Raw genomic sequence first — 21,004 nt, 5'->3', positions numbered from 1 at the left:
GACGGCGCAGTGACGTAGGGGTGCGTGTGCACGGCGTGTTTGAAGGCTTCAGGAGGAGGGAGAAGGAAAACAATATTAGGCTTCTAAGCTTTGGCGTCTGCTGAGAAAGTGGGTGTCACTGATAGAAACGGGGACATTGAGAGTGATGGAAGATGAGATGTATGGTTTTGCATATCTTCTGTTTCAGAAAATATCGGCATTTCTGTGGAAATATCCATCAGGTAACTGGAGATGTGGTAAAAGATGAGAACAGCGATACACAGATTTAGCCACTTCTAGAATGAAGATAATGGAAGCAAGAGAACGGATGAGATCTCTGAAAGCATAAGAAAAAGGGAAGAAAAAAGTGAGGACAAAAAAAAATGCATGCTAGAAAATTGCTGCTGGTTAAGAGACAGGAAAAGGAGACAAAGACAGCAATGAGGCAGTATGAGAAACAGAAACGTTGTGTTGAAGGCTAAGAGAAAACCAGTGGAACGGCCAAAAGATTTAGCTGGAGAGATCACTAGCTAGATAAGAATAACCACATTTTATTTTTTTGTTCAGAGTTTTTTGGTAGTGATTATTACTTTTCCTGGATAGTAACTGGAAAGAGTCTTTTCATGAAATTCGTCACTAGAGGGTGCTGGGGTTATGCAGGAGAGAAAACACTGGCTTGCATAAGCAAAAGATCATTGTTTTTCTTCTGATGCGTCTGCTCTAAAAGACAATGATTACATCTTCCTTATTGTAAGAACAACTTTGAAAAGCTCTCTTAGTAATTAGCCATCTATTTGTGTTTAACAAGATTTTTTTGAGTTTAAGAAACACAGACATCAGCTGTCATGCTTTAATGCAGTGAAGAAAAAGGAGCGGAACATTACAGCTTCCAGGCATTTGCTCACAGATGGATGCCAAGTGCTCAACACTGGGATTATGTTCCTTTAGATCACATCAATTACACAAGAATCTGTCTATATCCTCAGAGTTCCTCGTCACAATGGAAAGAATAGTATGTTTGCATGATGAAATATTGGAACATTAACCAATTTTTATTTGGTTCAGTTGAGTTATGATGCTGTACGGCAGTTTAATTTTAAGAAGAAATTCACTCAAATTTCTCATTCATGAATTGCATCTTCTTCCAACATGATATCAACCAGATGAACATTCTGATTTTGATTTTCATGAACATGAAAGCTCACAGTTTCATAAATCTATGTCCAAATGCTGCACCACCCCTGAGGCTTGGGGGGCAAGGGGAGCTGATGGGAGCCTGAAGCTCATGGTACCTCCCGTGCCACGAGTAATAAGTCCTTTGTCTCTGACCTAAGAGTCTTGTGTCTTTTGCCAGCATCTATGAAACCTTGGCAGGCTAACTTGTTAGCTTGCAAGTAGGGTAAAATTTCAGATCCTTCACAGTTCTTAACAGTTCAAGCATCCCTAGTGGGTTTGCTCTGTTGTGTTCTGAGAATCTTTCCTGAAGGCCCACACTAGAGCCCATTTTTGTCCTTTTAATGACTTTATAAACATCTAATTTCCTGTTTTAGTTTCTTTTCTGCTTAAAATACTAGAGTGGTTTCTGTTTTCTGCACTGAACCCTGAATGATAAACCCTTCTTCACTATACCAAATTAGACTTTCATTTTAAATCTTCAAAATGCCATTATTTAGAAAGGTTCTCATTGGAGAAATATTTACCACTTAACCCATGATTTGGAAACAAAACTTTTAATTGTATCATTACTGTCACAGAATTTGATTGGAAATGTGAAGATAAAAAAGGGTTTCTTTTAAAAAATCAGAATACAACTCTTCTGCTGGATACTGAAGAAAAATCTTTTACTAGTGACTCAATATAAACCTACTACCCAACCACTATTATCCACTGGGAAAGATTTTGTCTTCTTCAGACTTGACACCTTCTAGGGAGTGAGCTGAGATGCCAGATAAATAAAGGATTAGACAACCTACACCGAACTCATTTGGTATTTTATAGCCTCGGCGAACTTAAGAGTATTTTACAATACCTTGGCAGTAGTAAGAAAAATCTTATCAGTGATATGCCTCAATCCACACGCCACAACACCAAGAGCAACTCCAGGAAACACGTAGGAGTTGTTGCCTTGGCCAGGATACAGGGTCTGTCCATCTGGAAGAGTGACTGGATCAAAAGGACTGCCACTGGCAAAAATTGCACGCCCCTAGAACACAGACACACAACTTTAAAAAGAAGCAAGACATGTTAAAACAAATGCATCATAACAGAACTGAGCCATAGTTCAAGTATTGTGTATTTAGAAAGAAGCTAGTTTTTCAATAACTCCCTAATAAGTCTGGGCAAGCTTTTATGATGTCAGCAATAAGCTCTGAAGTGGGTGATTATTACTGCTCTCCATCTTACTCTCTACTTTAGGGCAAGTGTGCAAAGCACACGATACCCCAAGACCACCACTCTGGTCTCTGCAGTGGTCCAAACTCATAGGCCTATCAACCATTTCTACATAGGCTTCCCATTATAGACTTCTGAAGATAAAAATGGTAGGTTAATATTAGAGTATTGGAAAGAATAACATTTTAGGTTAGAGTTTAGAGATCAACACATTTCAACATAACCAGTGGGACAAATTTTATATATTTCTATATCGTAAAGAATTACATGGAAAATCATATAGGAAACAAACTCATTAGCACAAGTGGGATTAGCCAATAAGAGGAATATTGAATTGTCAATCATTGCCAAAAATTATCTTTATTTTTTTTCTAATTTTAATATTTTGTCTTAATGTTTTTGAGGAACCTCATGTATTACGTGCTCTAAGATGGCACTAACTCAGGGCCCGTTAGCTGCCGCATTCCATACTACTAATCAAAAGAGGGGCATCTGTCTGACCTGTGAGGGTGAGGGTAGAGGTATATTGAGAGCACTCAGGTTTCTAAAATAGGAATAGGAAACCATCAACAAATAAAACATCTACAATCTAAAAAATGCATCTGAAAAGTCTAAAGCACCAAATCCCCAAAGTATAGCTTAAATGATGATAGACTGGGTTGTAATTTTCATCCTTCTTATATCTAGAGTCTAAATCCATTATGATATTCATAATATTAACTTATTCATTTTTTTAATGCCATAATATACCTTTTGTATAAGGGTAAAATTATATAATATGATTCAACCTTATTCAGGATATAAAAAGATGAAAACAGATGAGAAAGAAAATAGAAATTCTCATCTAGGTGTCTAGAAGACCCTGTTATGTTTTGCACAAAATTAGGTTTTGTTTTTAGACAAGTCTGATATCTTTAGCTCTGTTTAGCAGATAAAATGTTTTATTATAAGCAATCCTCTAATGCAACTAAATTATTATTTGATATACATATTTGATATATACCTTTGAAAATTCTATTTGAGAAAGAAACCTGTGACATTCTATACACGCTTGTTTATCTCTTGATCTCCGGCCTTTCCTTCACTCCCACTCCTCCCGCCTATTGTTCTATAATCTTCATATTTCACAGAGGAATGGCATTAAATAAATGATGTTTAACTTAACATTCTCATATATATGTATTGTTAATACGGGGAAGGAAATTTCTGCATACCATGTTTGGTATAACTATAGCTTTTCACGGTTCAATAAACTTTTTAAAAGTATTTTGTATTTTCAACCTTTCCTAACAACTTTTCACCTGTGCCTGCAGCTGCAGAGACTCATGTCCATAACAGGTAGACCTTTTCTTGTTCCATAATCCTATGGCTGAATCAGTGTTTAAATTTTCTGCCTCAAAATGACTTTCAATTTTATGTGTAACAGCAGAGAACATTAGGCAAGATGATAAGAAAGAGTTCAGGCCATTTATATCAGACACATTCAAACTTAAAAATACTTCTCTATAAATTTGACTAATCTTGTTTCTGTCTATTACAGGTTAGTCTATAAACTCTTGAGGCCTATTGAGATATCCCAAAACAAAATAACTACTTAAACGCTTATTTATTATGTGCCTACCATGAGCAATGAACCATGCTAAAATTTTGTTATTGCTCAGAGGGTGTTTTTCCTCCTTGAAAGACTTAAGGACTCCTGAAGAATGTGAGGCAAATTCCCCAACCTAGAGATGGGATAAAAATTTAAACTATTGAGAACATTAATGGCATTCCAGACAAGAGAGAGAAACAATGGAGTAGCTCCTTGCCAAAATTTCATTAATTCTAGTAATAAGCATTTAAGGATATAATATCAAAGAAGTGGAGCCATCAAGTTCTGATTTGTGCAGTGACATAACTTTGTGTCCTGTTTACCTTTTCTAGTTCATTTTGGATTTATTTCCAAAATAAAAGTTTTAGATATATATGACTCAACCTCTATTTTGTTGTAATGACATTTTCAAGTCTTTGAAGGGAAAGAAGGCTCTTGCCAACATATCAGTCAAATATAAACTAATATAAACATAGTATAAACACTACATATAAACAAAATAAGTCACTTCTTTGAAAACAGTAGAGTACTGAAGCTTTGAGGACTCCTATCCCAACCCAGCTGGATGTCAAAATAGCTGCCCAAATGCTCCACCCATGGCATCAAAATCCAAACCCAGAATTTAGCAAAGCAAAAATAAGGTTGTGGTTTTATACTATATGCTTCAATGTTTGGGAATAGCTACTTAAAAGTTATTTTAATAAGCATCTAGAATCAAGGTTTTTCCTTTTTAACTTTTATGTTTAAATCTTAGATACTTCCAAATCACTGAAGGTAAATCATCAATAAAATATTACAAAGTTTATTTTGTTTTATTGAAGAAAAGGATTTATACAACAACACTCTAGAAAAGGAAATAGATCTTATCACTTCTGAACTGTTCACTTTTCTTTCAGCCTTGGTTGTATAATTTTTAAAGGATAAGTAGCAAGCACCTTAGAAACCCAGAGCTTCCCTATAATGAATCAAAATTGGATTATAAGATATCAGTTATACTTTTGCTTTACCTTGGTTAATTTATAGCACTGCTCTGCAGTACATTCTGCTTTGCTAGTTGGATTACTCAAAGCAAAAATAATAGGCCGTTCATTGAAGGCAGCCATATCTTTGAGAATTTGTTCTGAGAATGCACCACCAATTGCAGCAACTCCTAATGTAGAAATGAGAAACCAGTGAATAGGACCATCATTGGTTAATTAATCCAAGAAGCTCATGCCCAAAACCCAACAAGACATGTCAGGTTATTTTCTAGTAGACCCTAAATAAAATACAGAATATTTGTATTAAAGTGACAAAAAGAGATGTTTGTAAACACCAACAATCTTTAGGGTCACAAATCTACAAGTATCTATTAAAAAATAGCACATACAACATTTGACTCATAATACATTGAGTTAGTGACTAATCACTAGGAATTCTGATTAAAGGCATTTATACCAGAAATTAAAATGCGTCCAATGTTATAAACAATTCTGTGAGTATATTTCAGTATCTCAGGCTATACAGTAATTATGTTTTAGAAACCAGTGCTAACACTTAAGACAATACCTGATTCAATTGTAAAACTAAAGGATGACTCATTGAAAGAATTTTAACAGAAGAATATAGCAATTGAAATAATGGAAATGAAAAATAAGTAATATTCCTGATAGAACATATTTTGTAAAAAACACCAAAAAAGGCTTACTAAGTTCCTGTCATGGAGTAAGGATTTGTCTTTGTTATGGTTATCATCATTATTCTCAATATTGTCTTCTGTTTCACAAGAGTTTCTAGTAATGGAGTATGATACAAAGCACGGCTGACGTTATATACACACAAAATAAGTGATAAAGTTTCATAACTTCCTTTGAGTTTTTTTCAACTACATTGACTGTATTAAACACCTTACTGTGCATATGCAATGTATAAGCTACTGTATTAAGTGCTATGAGGAATGTAAAGATACATGAAATATGGTCCCTGTCTTCAAGGAGAGTATAGTTCAGTGTTTCTCAACCTTGATGCTATTAACATTTTGAGTGGGATAATTTCTTGTTGGGGGGGCTTTCCTGTGCATTGTAGGACGTTGAGCAGCATTCCGAGTCTCTGCCCACCAGATGTCAATAGCCCTGACCTCCCCCTCTCCCCCATTTGTGACAACCAAAAATGTCTCCAGACATTGCCAAATGTTTCCTTGGGGGCCAAATCACTCCTATTTGAGAGCCACTGTCTATCTGGAGTAATTAAGCCTGGTAAAGTGCTGAATATGCGAGGTACTAACAGATTGACAGAGTTAGCAGAGGGCCACTCACTTCATCTGGGATCGGTAAGATTAAGAAGACAGCACCGAATTTACAAATCTAGGTATCTATGGGGTCTTGTTGCTTCAGTGAATATGTAATTTTGTTTGTGAATTCCAAAGGTTAGGATTTCAAAAAAGTAAATAATGCCTCAAAAATCAGCAATAAGAAAACCAAGCAGGCTAAAATGGGGTGGAGGTGGGGCTTATGGGAGAGAGGGAAAAGAAGTTTACCTATGAGGGCAGTTGGTTTTATATTTTGAACAATGGCTTCTAAGTTCTTCATTTCTTCATGTTCATGGGCAAATTCCTCCTTCTCTTGTGTTAAGGCAGCACGTCCCTAAGTAAAGCAAATAAGAAGAAAGGATAAATCTGCCAGACATATGTGCGTCAAAGAAATTTCAGAATATTACACATATTACCAGTATTTATGCTTAACATTTTTATATGTTATGTTTTATGGCTGTTCTTAAAGTCTTTTCTCCAATTATCAAAGTATTATTTCATTCATTCTTCCAACAAATATTTGTGTCTCAGACAATGTTCTAGGCAATGGGGATATAACAGTGAACAAATAAAGTCTTTCCTTTATTTAACTATTATTTAATACTAAAATCCTAATTCTACAGACATTTGTGAGAAACTGTCATTAATAAATGGTAATGCAAAAATGTCATGGAAATAAAGATACTGTTTGCTAGACATTATTTGTGTTAACAGAGTAGTGTCTTAGAAAGAGAGTTAACTTTAGTTGCAGCACTACCAATTGATTAAGAATGGAACTCGATGCCATATTTATATCATAGTTTGATTTTCTGAATTAGTACTAGCTTTCTATGTTTTTATTTTTAATGTTCTGATTATGAACGTGCCACGTGTTATCTAGGAAACATCTAATTGTAATATTCTAGCTGCAAATTTTTAAGATTTTGACTACATAATAAATCACTGCCTAACTTTATAATGTACTTTATGACTTATAAATTGTTTTAACATATTTCATTTGATCCCCTCAACAATTCTGAGAAGTAGAGCAACTATAATTAGAGTCATTTTGCAAGAGGAAACAGAGGCTCTGAGATGATAAGCAACTTGCCCAACGCAGGTACTGGAACTCAGTTTTTCCACTAATATAGCACAGTACAGCTCTGAAGAAAAAACTTTACAAATGGTGTATGTCAGATTGTTTGCAAACTGTTAATCCTGAAAATGGCACAATTTTATGGTTTTAAAAGGTTATTATCATTTTATTTATTTTTAAAAGTAATACATGGGTCAGCATCACAGCAGCATGAGACGTTCCCTTCCTCTCCTGCCTTCAATCTACAACTAGTAAAACATCCATAACTCAACAAAGGTTCCTCTGCCCAGCACACCAGGACTCCAGAGAGATCCACACATCTGTACATCTGAAGTTGGGTAGTCTGGAATACACAGAGGAGGTGGAACTGGGGGAACAGCGGAAGCAGTGCCTGCATTCCCAGCCCCTGGCCATGGCAGCTAAACCCATAGTCCCAGGGAACCCAGTAGCAGCAGCAGAAGCAGTGCACATGACTCCTGCCTCCTGGCTGCAGTGGCACCTGTGGCCACAGGGAACCAGGAAGCAGTGGCAATGAGGCCTGCCACCCTTGTCCCTCCAGCCACGGTGGCACCTGCCACTCTGGGCTGCCATCCCCACGGTGTGCATGACCCCAATAACCCCAGATGCAGTGGAGGCACTGGAGACTCTGACTCTCCCACTGCCACGCGGCAGTGCCCCTATCCAAGCAACCCCTAATGTGGTGGAGGCACCCGCCATCCCAGTGCCCCCAATGGCAACACCAGCAACTTCAGCAACACCGGCAGTAGTAAGGCACCATTGACCCTAGAGGCACAAGCAGTGATGAGGAGGGTACTGGTGACACCTCTGGCAGAGGTGATGGAGGGCGGAAAGTGCCAATTCTCAAATATAGCCAGAGGCAGCTTGGGTCAAAGAAACCAAAACTTGCACTATAATGGCCACCTACTGAAAAACAAAACAAAGGCCTCCAATTTACAACCTGTTGAATTGTTAGAATCAAAGTAAACAAAGCTGTACATAAACAAGAAAGGTGTTCCTTACTTCAAATCCACTGGCAGAGGACCAACTCAGGCAGAACCATGAAAAATCACAGTAACACGATATTGCACACACACACAAAACACAACACTCCAGAAACCAAACTTGAAGTCAAGAAAAATTGTGATCTAACTGATAGAGAATTCAAAATAGCTGTCATGAAGAAACTCAACAAGCTACAAGAAAACTCAGAAATGCAGTTCAATGAGCTCAGGAATAAAATTAATGAACAGAACGAACACTTTACCAAAGAGATTGAAACTCTAAAAAAGAATCAAACAGAAATTCTGGAGCTGAAGAACTCAATAAATTAGATGAACAATACAGTAGAAAACAATGAACATAGAGTAGACCATATGGAAGACAGAATTAGTGAGCTTTAAGACAGAAATCTAGAAATGATTTAGGTAGAAGAGGAGAACTAAAATTTTTTTAAAAATGAAAAAACTCTATAAGAATCATTTGACTCCATTAGAAAAAGGTAACATAAGGATAATGGGTATCCCAGTAAGAGAAGAGAGGAAGAAGGGAGCAGAAAACTTATTTAAAGAAATAATAGCTGAGAATTTCCAAACCTGGGAAAGGAATTAGATATACAAGTCCATAAAGCTAAAAGAACACCTAATTATCGCAACATAAAAAGACCTTTTCCAAACACATGACATTAAAACTGTCAAAAGTCAATGACAGAAAAAGATTTTTAAAGGCAGCCAGGGAAAAAAAGACAGTAACCTACAAAGAAACTCCCTCTAGGCCATCAGTAGATTTCTCAGCAGAAACTATACAGGCCAGGAGAGAGTGGAATGACATACTCAAAATAGAAAGATAAAAACTGTCAGCCAAGAATACTCTATCTAGCAAAGTTATCCTTCAGATATGAAGGAGAAATAAAGGCTTTCCAAGACAAACAAAAGTTGAGAAAGTTCATCACCACAGACCTGCCTCACAAAAAAATGTTGAAAGGAGCTCTTCTACTTGAAACAAAAAGGCAAAAGTATACATATTAGAGAGAACAGCTTCCTAAGAACAGAAATCACCATTAGCCATTTCTGGGTTTTAAAAGATTATCTTACCTTTTCTTCCTTGCACATCAAAATATACTACATTTGATAGCATTAACTTCCAAGTAAAAATGAGGTTCAAAAATAGTTCACTCTAGGGGCTGGCCCAGTGGCACAAGTGGTTAAGTGTGCACGCTCTGCTGCAGCAGCCTGGGGTTCACCGGTTCAGATCCTGGGCGTGCACCAATGCGCTACATGTAGAGCCACGCTGTGGCAGCGTCCCATATAAAGCAGAGGAAGATGGGCACAGATGTTAGCTCAGGGCCAATCTTCCTCAGCAAAAAAGAGGAGGATTGGCATCAGATGTTAGCTCAGTGCTGATCTTCCTCACGAAAAAAAAAAATAGTCCACTCTAACAGTTTGGTGGTTACCAGAGGGAAGGGGTTTGGGGGGTGGGCAGAAGGGGTGAAGGGGTGCATTTATATGGTGACTGACAAATGATAATGTACAAGTGAAATTTCACAATGTTATAAACTATTATGACCTCAATTAAAAAAAATATTTCACTCTAAAAAAAATATACTACATTTGAGATGCTGTGAAAAATAATCTTATTTAACACTAACTGGAAAAGATATATGCACCCCCATGTTCATTGCAGCATTATTTATAATAGTCAAGACATGGAAGCAACTTAAGTGTCCATCAATGAACAAACAGACAACGAAACTGTGGTATGTATATATACAATGAATATTATTCAGCCATAAAAAAGAAGGAAATATTGCTATTTGTGACAACATGGATGGACCTTGAGGGTATTATGGTAAGAGAAGTAAATCTGACAGAGAAAGACATATAACACATGATCTCACTTATTTGTGAAATCTAAAAAACAAACCAAAAAACTGAACTCACAGATACAGAGAACAGACTGGTAGTTGCCGGAGGCAGGGGATGGGAACTGAGCAAAATGGATGAAAGGGGTCAAAAGGTACAAACTTCCAGTTATAAAATAAATAAGTCCTAGGGATGTAATGTACAGCATGGTGACTATAGTTAATAATACTGTATTGTATATTTGAAAGTTGCTAAGAGAGTAGATATTAAAAATTCTCATCACAGGAAAAAATATTTTGTAACTGTGTGGTGATAGATATTAACTAGTTATTGTGGTGATCATTTGGCAATATATACAAATATCGAATCATTATGTTGTATATCTGAAATTAATATAATGTTATATGTCAATTATATCTCAATTTTAAAAAATCTTATTAATTCAAAATCAAATTTGAAGCTCACTGTTTCATATTCAATTCAGGAGAGAATATTGTAGTTTCTAGTAATATTAGGTTAAATAGTGTTAGTCCATATTCTTGTTCATCATGTTTATTAAAGAAAAAAATTAGTCAAAACAATCATATAAATTCATTTTCTACTTTTATCAGAAAGCAGCAAATTGTTCAACAAAACCTATCTATTATAGCCTTTTTAGAATTAGTCATAGATCTAACAACAAATAGTTGATGTAAACCTAGACTGATTTTGTGAGTAAACAGTAAATATTCTCAACGGTTCTTTTGCATTTATAAGATTTTTAAAAATTGCCTTTTAATAATATAAAAAATCTATGACAATACTGAAATCTTTATAATTCTCACTAAATTCGGGGGGGCTACCTGGTGCCCCCATCCTCACAGCTGGGAAATATATTTCATTTACATATCTCAATCACAGAGATTAATTAAGCATCATCCTAGCATGCAAAAAGTGGCTAGCCTTAATGATAATTTATTAGTCACAAACAAGAAAACAGAGGTATTTGGTGTGCCACAGAATTCCCCTGAAATATTTTGATAATTCACATTTTGATTTAAGCTCCAATTCCTCATCATCCCTTTCCTGTATCAATGTTCTTTGCAATGTAACTTCACAGTTCCTTTCACAAAAAGGCAGGGTATACTTCCTACCCCTTGTCTTTGGATTTGAACATGTGGCTTGCTTTGGTCAATAAAGTGTGGGCTGAAATGAGAGTGCACCAGTTCCAAGTTCAGGCCTTAAGAGGAAACAGTGTTTCTGCTTGCTCTGTCGTGCCTTTGCCATTGCTTTAGAAGTGCATGACCCAGGTTGTCTGCTGGTCCACGGAGGATGAGAGCCTTGTGAAGCCGACCTGGACCCAACCTGTAGCTTAAAGCCACCCAGCCAACATCATCTGACCCACAGGCACGTGAGAAATACTCATTGTTGTATGTCACTGAGATTGTGTGGCTTCTGATAACACAGCAATAGCTGACTGATACAGAGGGTGAGTTTAATTTTGATTATATATTCCACCATTTCTTTTTACTCAATTTTGTTCCTATCTGTTGCTTAGGAATAAGAGGCTCCTTTCCCTGAAATGATTTGATGAAAAGAATGCTTTTGCAATCCATCTGCTACCTCAATGCCCTTATTCTTGCTTAGTTATTTGGCAAAAAATAGTCTTGCATTATTAGGAAGATGAGAGAAATTCTGGTCACGGATAGGAATAAGAATTTGGAACCATTTGACAGTTACCTTATTTAACCAAATTATTTCTGAACTATTTCTGGAAGTAGTATAAGCTAAAATTCATGACTCTTTTCATTCTCACGACAATGAAATTTCTAGGACAGGTACTAAATAAAGTTGTGGCTTGGGGAGCCATATTTCCCGGGAATAATAACTTTCAGCTTCCTGCTAAACTAAACATGACATAGTTTCGGCTTGTTACTCTTTCCCAGAAATGCATAAACTAGATTGCAAGTGTAAAGGTGAGTAACTAGACTAACATCTATCTGAGGCCCTGTATGGCAAATACCACAGAATTTCAAACGGCTTCTACCATGACTTCCTGTACACTTGAGGCCAAAGGACTCTCGTGCAGTTGGGGTTTCTGCCTTAAACACAGCACTCACCAAGATGAAGTACCTTCACAGGACCCTGAAGGAGAAACGAGTGTCATGAAGCGGTGGCTCTCCTGGAAGGTTGTGGCGGTGGCGTTTGTTTTCAGGCAGATGTGGCAGTCTCCAATGTCTAGCTCACCACTAACAGGTGGGTGCTAAGTAATAGTGGGGGCAGCTACCATATTTGGCAGCTTTCCTATTTGTGGCTGAGACGTTGATTCTCAAACAAGCAGCAACAGCAGCTCCCTTGCTAATGCAGATCTGTAGTACAAGAACCTTTCCTCACAGTTCAGCCCGATGCTTACTTCTTCAAAGGTTTAGGGATTTGCTCTTCAGGATGTTTTTACGGAGAAGAGAACCTGCCTAATGTGAGCCAGGTTCTCTAACAGAGAAACAAGATCTCAGGATAATTATTCACCTACTCCAAACTGGCTAAAAGCTTCTCAATGCAATGTTATGTAATCTTGAGGGCTGCTGAGAAAATGCATCTCTCTCAGAGAAGACTAAATGAATAACAGGGTTTCCCTATTGGTCTTTTTGGTTTTTCACCTTACAAAGTATAACGTATTATGCAAATACAATTCAATAAATTTATTAAGTATCTTATTACTTTTATGTCCAAATATTGAAAGCTTTTTCCATGCTATTGCAGAGAATTCTAATTGTCCCTTGATAGTCATTCTCTCCTTTTTCTAAAAAAAGTTATTTTATTGTGATAAAGACACAATATGAGATTTACTCTGTTAAATTTTAAGTGTACAATCTCTTTTTTTTTTTCTTTTTTTTCATTCTCTCCTTTTTAATAATAAGATTTCCCAGTTTTAGCCAACCACATGGGCACCCAGGTGGAGACTGTATTTCTTAGCCTCTTTGCAGCCTGGAGTAAGATGAGACTAAGACTACTTTCTGGCCAAAAGGATGGAGTGGAAGAGATATATGCAACTTCTGGGCAGTACCTTTAAAAAGGAAGGAGGCACATTCCCCTAATTCACTCCCCACCCTCTCTCCCCAGCTAGCTGGGAGGCAGTGAGAACTGGAAAGCTTCTTTGCACCCAGAGATGGATGGTGGACACAGCCTGAGTCTCTGGTCTGCCTACCTCTACTCTGTTACATGACAAAGAAATAAATTTTATCTTGTTTAGGTCACCATGTTTTTGAGTCTCCTTGTACAGCAGCTTAACCTAAAATCTAACTAATATATATGGGTTTAGACTAGTAGCCTTTTCATTTTAGATATCTGAAAATAGCACAATGCAATCAGGAGGAGGTTTTGCCTTAATAAGCCCTTATCTTCCAGGAAGGCCAGTGACCAAACCATTAAAACCAAGAAAAAGTATCTATCCAATTCTTACTGCAAATTCTAGCATTTTTCTATATTTAAACAACTACTTTTTTATTTCCAACCAAATTCCTGCTTACTGCAATTTAAACAATTTTTTTTTGTTCAACTTAGTACCATTGCCCTTAAATAATCTTTAGTATATTTGAAAACAGATCCTGAATCACGTCTCCTTTCCCAGGTGAGGAACCCCAACGCTTTTAATCTGTTCTAATTGAACCCATCTTTCTTCTCAATAATCAATGAGGTGGCTTGACTCTGAACTCTCAAATGCTCCTGTCACCCTTTAAATATCACAGAACTGAAACCTTACTCCATCAAAGGAATAACCAATGTTGAATATGGTGAAGGAATTACCACACTTTCTAGACCTTGCTTTCGATCTTAGATTAATGAATCTAGTATCATGTTTTCTTCTTTAATAACAGTAAAATATTATAATTAATCTTTACCTGTGGTTTACTTTGAAATAGAAAGCAGAAACCCCACTAAGAGAATTGTGAGAGAAAAGAACAAATATAAGATTTTCAGGATTATTAACAGCATAAGAATAAGAAATACTAAAAATTTTCTTAAGAGGAAAATATGCCACTGATTTGTTTATTTTAAAAAATGCTTGGGCTCACCAAACAATAAGATGCCACACAATCCATGGTAAAACAGCATGGCCCACGGCATGAAATAGAAGAATTAGTAGCCCACAGTGAAGGCTTGCTGAAAGCATCCGGGTGTTCCCAGTCTATGAAAACAACTAGTTCTTGACCATTCGACTATGACAAACAACATGACAATGAAAACATACCCAAACTGAGTCTGGTATATAGTTTAAAATAAATTTGCCTACGATTTCCATAAAAATGAAAATCTATTCATTTTCGTTAGATTACCAAGCCAAAAAATAGCCTCCCACATGAGAAAATAAAACTAGCATAAGAGTAAAAGTCTCAGAAATTATTTTACTAGCAGGTGAAATAACCAAATTCAACCTGGCACAATATGAATTATACTGCTGCTATGAGTAGCAAGTAAGTAAGAGAGGAGGGTCTAATCTATTGATACTGAATGTGGACCTACACATCCACAATGTGAAATGAATTTAAAAGATGTTGAATAATCTGAAAGTGAGACAGACATAATCCCCATTTTCTTAATTCAATGATTCAAAATATTTTCCTGAGTGCAGTGTCCCAGATTATCCAAAACAGTAAATTTTAAAGCTTTAAAATGATTTGTATCATGTTGTCCTCATAACTGACTGTTGTCAATATATCATTAGTTTGTGATAAATTTTGTTGGCTAGGGATATGAATAAATAACTAATAGCAGAATGCATTCTAATAGCTAACAGCAAATAAATTTATGTTACATCTGAAAATTTTTAATGATATTCAGAAAAGTAAAGAAAAGCTCCCCAGTTAGACACAGAAAATGCCATCTACAAATGTTGGAACTAGAACATAGGACTAAGGCTCAGGATAGCAGAGTCCTTAGGCCCTTCCATTCACTCATGACCTTGGGCAACTCCTTTGATACTTCCATGGATGTTGGTATCTCCACCTCAAAAATGGTTTGGATTGGTGATGATGACAGTGCTGATGAAAACGAACCAGATCTGTGCTTTGCAAAGCTAACTGAATACCAGACTCACCTGAGGAAAAACAGATTCCGATATTCTAAGTCAATTCCAGGATGAGGTCTGTGTGTACTTTTTTCTAAAGCTTCCCAGGTGATTAGCATGATTAGCCAGTTTGGAGAATCACTGCACTAAAGGATTTATCAGATCTCTACCAGATGCATTTTAAAGAGGAATATTGTATGTTTTAAAAAAAGTATAAAATGATGAGTTTTAAAGAAGGAAAGCTACAGAATAATGTAAGTTAGCAATCACAGGTTTCTAATACTGCTTTTTTGGCTGACAACCTAAGATATAATGAAAAATATTTAATGTGGTTTAAACCTCCTGAGTTTCCTGGAATGAGAAGCAAATCATAAAGAAGAGAGATAAACATTGCATGAAAGGAAAAGATGTATGCTTTTATCATGAACATCTTACTTTATTAATCATAGTAACAGCACTGGCAGCTCCCAGCCACTGAAGCCAGAACTTGGCCAGAAGACATCCATCTAGTAAGAAACATAAATTACCCAGTCTCACCCCCAAAGGCTTGATTTCTTGGTGGTGACTTAGGAATGCTGAGAGAATACTGAAAGAAGGCCAGGAATCACGAAATGGTAATACTAGCATTGCTGAAGGGCTGCACTTGTCAAAAACAGAAGAATCAAAAGACAAACACAAAGGTCTCCCAAGTATTTTCTATACCATTTTTAAAGCTGATGCGATGGTCTGGTTTAGATTTAAAAACTATTGGAATGTGACCTTCTCTAGATCTGGCAATATTAAGGCAACTGCCTTTACCTTTGGGCTTCTCTTTTCTGTACCAATGGCTCATTTTTTTCCTTTTTTCAAAATCTAATTTGGAATCCATATTCTTTATGCCAATCACCTCAGTTGGATATGGATATAGAAGATTTCTTTCCCCTTCATTCTTCCTTTTCAGGATCCCTTGCTGAAATGCTTTTTGCCTTTTTTTTGGCAAAGTGCATGTGGACACTTCTTTTCTCAGAAATCCCAAATTCTATGGTGTTTTGTTTTTTCTTGAGAATCTCTAATTACACCAAATGTGTTACGGACAGCTGGGAATTTCTTTTGAATGTTATTATTTCTTTAATCTCCCCTCCCTCCTTATTTTGTGCTGTACAGGATAGAAGATACAACCATACTGAATTACTACCTTTTTCAAAAAGCACATGTGTTCTGGTAGGGGTGGGGAGGATAGGTGGCAAAGATTGGCAAGATTTTGGCTAGCATTCCATGACTCAGAATAGGTATAAAAAGTTAATGATAGATTGCCACTGATAAATATGTATTCCTTTCTACACACAAGCACTAGAAGAACTTTTCCACAAGTGCCTACCCTGAATCCATGCCTGCTCAGACAACCTGCCCATTTACTGGCCTGTTTTTGTTGTCAAGTCATCAGTTCATCAGAGCTGAATCTGGCCCCTCTTTGGATCTGTAGACAGGGCCTTCCTGGCACAGTGTCAGCGACACTTCACTGCAATACTCGCAATGCCGGTGTGTGCACTTCTTAGAGAGCCAGAGCTACATTTTTTCATCTCAGGGCAGATTAAAAGAAGATAAATGATGTGACAAAAGTATTTTCCATGTTGAGAATAACAAGGGGTGCAGAATGGTCATAATTTAAGATAATAGGTGGTTAACTCCATCAACATTTAATTTTGTATTGCTAAAAATCAGTATCTGTAATTTTCTGACTGTCTAAATGATTCTGTTCTTTTTAATACATACATATACATTGATCATAATGGAAAAGAGGGAGAAAAAAATCAAGCCAGATACTTTTCACCAAGCTTCAAAGTCTCTCAGGAGTTAGAATTTTTGTTTAAACCACAGTGTTTGAAAGGTATTAACTATCATTCAAGGTGGTGATAGTATCACCGGCTGAAATTCTGATAAAGTCTGGAGGAAAGGAAAACCTTTTCTATACAGCACGGAGTTTCAAGTCCTAGACCTAAAAGCTAAGCTCTCAGGAAGGAAATAACTGTATTGTCAAAGTATTCTTACAGCATACAAAATACCTGCAGTCACTATCTCTTTGTACAGGAACCAAAAACATTTAACCACAAAGCAAAAAAAAAGAAAATAATGATTAAAATAATTGAAAACAGAACTATTTAAAACAGAACAAAATAACACTAAAATCAAAACAAAATTCTGTACTCTTATTCTGGGCTAGATGATGTCTATCCTTCATAATGTCTATTAATACTCTACTTTTTACTTTGAGTTTTCTGTTTTAGCATTAATTTGGTTTATTAGTGAAAACCAACATGCATTTATTTAAGGATTAAGATTTATTTAAGATTAAGTCTGGATTGGTTTGTTCTGTGGCTTCTTGTCCTCCTTGAAAATGCTTCAGATTATCATTGTGAAATGCAAATACCAGTCATACCAGCAACGCGCCTTTTTCATTCCTTCTTTACTGTATTTATTTTCCTTCTAATTTTTATTTTGGAAGGATTTCTTTTAAACCAAGTATTGGCTTATTTATATTAAAATGTGTTAATATTAGTTGGCTAACTAGATATGTCAATTGTTTCTTGCTATAAAATACTAAACTAAGATATTTGAGTTTTATCCGTGACCAAATAATTTCAGTCTTACTGATATTGATGAATTATTTAAAATATTGATATTTATAGCATGAACTCATTCTATTGCACATATGGATATAAGGTAAATGATGGAAAATGCTACAGATGTGATGTTGAAATAGAAAACACGTTAGAATAATAATTATCTATTCCGATGATGATATAACTCCATAAATGAGCTCATCTCATGGTTTACTTTTTAGTTTTTTTGGTTTTACGTCTTTAAAGAGTGAAGGAGTTTGACTAACAAAATTTTTATTTAACACTTTATGATATTTTTTAGATACTGTAAACAATTACAAGTTAATAAAATTAAAAATGATTATTATTGGTTCTCAGGAGAGGTTTAAAAGTACTAAGAATAAAGGATAATGAATACAAAAAAATCATGTAAAATTGAAATCAAGATTATACTAATTTACTAGTCATTCTAAGATTTATTAGTTCTGCAACAAAAATCAACAATAATTTTGACTTTTTAAAGTCAAAGAAAGAAAAAGTGGTTAATAGAAGCTTCATACGTTTCTTTTACATTAAATAGTACACAAGCTATTAAATATATAACAACCTTTCAAAACGTAACTTTATCTTGGCAAGCAGAACGCACGCAGTTCTGTATCTTGGCAAGGAAAAGACATGCAGTGAGAGTGACTGATGAGGTCTCGGGAACAGCTTCACAGTTATTCCAAGTATTGTAATCCATGGAATTTGGAGTCTCAGTTCAGTAAGTCTATGTTAACATAATTCGAGATGCTGAAATCTATATTTTGTATGAAGATTTCACATAAAAATGTCATTAGAAATCACAAAAGAAAACCACAATCATAGACCTGCACCATCTTGGATTCTTGAATATATTACACCCCTAAGTACAGCACAATTTGTGTAGCTTTTTCCATGGTTCCAACTATTTACATGTTGATGACCCCAAGCCTCTACCTCCAGGAGCTCAGACCCTTATCCTGAGCATCAGTCTTGCGTCTCCAATTGCCAAGGGGACATCTCTATCTGAGGTCTCCACTGGCACCTTAAACTTGCTATCATGTCCAAAACCAATCTCATTATCTTGCCCTTAAACTGGATATTCTTTATTCCTTTTCTACATGAGTGGCCGTATCACTTATCTAGACACCCAAGGAGTCTTGATAGATTCCTTCCTCTACTCTACCCTACTCCTTCTCCATATTTACTTGGTTACTAAGTGTGCCAGTCCTATTTCCTAAATACCTAGTGAATCAAAATTCTTTCACTCACTCCCATAGTCACTGCTTTATCTCAGGCCCAACTAATTTCACCTGTCTTACTGCAACGGCTTTGTAACTATTTCCTTCTCTCAGTTTCATCTCATTTCAATCATCCTCCACAAGGTCATCAGAGTGACAAGAGGCAAACCTCCTCTGCGGAAGTTTCTTCAGTTGCTCATTTTCAGGAATTAGAAGAGCCTTGGTCGCCTGTCATCTGCTTCCTTTCAAACCTAATCCTTAAATGTCTCCTATACCAAAATGTTTTCTTTTGCAAATGCTGTTCTTCTGCCTGAAAGGCCATTCACTAGTTAATTCATTTATTAACAAAAAATTTATTGTCAGTTATGTACTAGCTATGTAGGGCTTTGAAGATATAAAGAAAGGAAAGACATGATCCTTAGCTCCAATCAAGATCTCACAGTGAACTTGCCATTCTACTTTCCTAGTTTGAGTTCTGAATATAAGAAGTTTAAGATATCTATGGAGACTCCAGATAAACTCCTAACTCTTCCTTTAAAACTCAGCTAAAGAGATGTCTTGTCTCGGAACCTTCCTCAGCATTCCCAGTATTCTCTTTAGTGCAGTTGGGAGCATCATCTCCATGTGCCCCTGGCACCAAGGACATGTTTCTATAGCATTTTCATGTAGAATTGTAACTCTTGGCTTGTTTGAGTTTTTCCCACTAGGCTGTGAGTCTCCTGAGATCAAGGGCCTTATTGTGTCCCCAGAGTCTAGTACAATGCCTGATCCATAGGCAATTTCATTCAGGAAATGTTCTTATTTCAGAACCACAATATACATCGTGTGGCCACAGTATACAACTTTTTATGGTTATGCTGATTCTTCAAAGCAATAGCAATTCTTAAGAAATTTTAAACATTATGTTTTTTAATATATTACAAACAATTACATTGCAAGTTAATAAAATGATTATTATTTAGTTCTCAGGAGATGTTGTAAAAGTACTTGCTGTCCTGTTTCACTGTATTATAGATACTCATTTGCTACAAAAAGTTATGTATATAGTTTTTCTTCATTTAAGGCAAAATTTGTCTATCTTAATTTTAAGATATATTTTTCTCTCTCTAAAGGAACACAATTACTAAGGAGAATTTGGAATATACAGAAAGGCAATAAAGATAATATAAGTTTTAAAGTAATATGTATTTGATGCATTTCCTTCTATGCATTTCCTTCTATGAGTTTGATATGCAACTCAATTTTTTAAAAAACTAATTACATATAATATGGTGTTTTCCTTTTTTCATCTAACATTATATTATTAATCCTTTAATTATTATTAATCCATTATATTATTAATCCTTAATAATTAATCCTATATTATTAATCATTTAATTATTAATCCTTATTTAATTATTAATCCTTATTTATAGTTCTTTGAAAACAACTTTAAGCCTGTATATTATACTCATGTGGCTATCCTATAATTTAATACACAATTATCCTTTATTAGGTAAGTATAACATATCACTATTATAATTAATGTATGATAAAACATATCACTGTTGTAAATAATGCTGTGATAATATCCTCAAACATAAAACATTGTACACATCTCTATCTCTATAGGATAGAGTCTTAGAATGGAAACTAACGTATCAGAAGCATAAATTTCTGAAGCTCTGGATACATATAAAACAGTTTTCCAGAAAGTTTGTACACATTCACATTTGTTTCTGTATTAAATTTCTGCTTATCACTAGTTATTTTTTTCACTGCTTATTACTGGTTATTTTTAAAACAAATTTAAAATTTAAAAAGATTTTAAAATCTTCGTGTAGAAAGAGGATTTACATGTATTTTTTCTAGCAGTTTAAGGAAGAAAGACTGATGTGCACGGATGGTATAAGTAATAACGCCTTATAACTGTGTAGCAACATGGTCACCTACCTTGTC

At 35.7% G+C, this 21,004-nt stretch overlaps 1 protein-coding gene across 1 annotated transcript in view; it reads right to left on the bottom strand.

The window, feature by feature from the left end:
- Positions 1-21,004, bottom strand: part of ME1 (malic enzyme 1) — a 190,461-nt gene that overhangs the window by 9,999 nt on the left and 159,458 nt on the right. The window contains exons 10-12 of the mRNA XM_058566694.1: positions 6,477-6,582; positions 4,969-5,111; positions 2,009-2,182 (exon numbers count right to left, since the gene is read on the bottom strand). Coding sequence (XP_058422677.1) covers positions 2,009-2,182; positions 4,969-5,111; positions 6,477-6,582 — 423 coding nt within the window. The remainder of the gene's footprint in view (positions 1-2,008; positions 2,183-4,968; positions 5,112-6,476; positions 6,583-21,004) is intronic.

The sequence above is a fragment of the Diceros bicornis genome, chromosome 23 (assembly GCF_020826845.1).
Source record: "Diceros bicornis minor isolate mBicDic1 chromosome 23, mDicBic1.mat.cur, whole genome shotgun sequence".
Classification (NCBI taxonomy): domain Eukaryota; kingdom Metazoa; phylum Chordata; class Mammalia; order Perissodactyla; family Rhinocerotidae; genus Diceros; species Diceros bicornis.
This window is presented reverse-complemented; position numbering and strand designations above follow the sequence as displayed.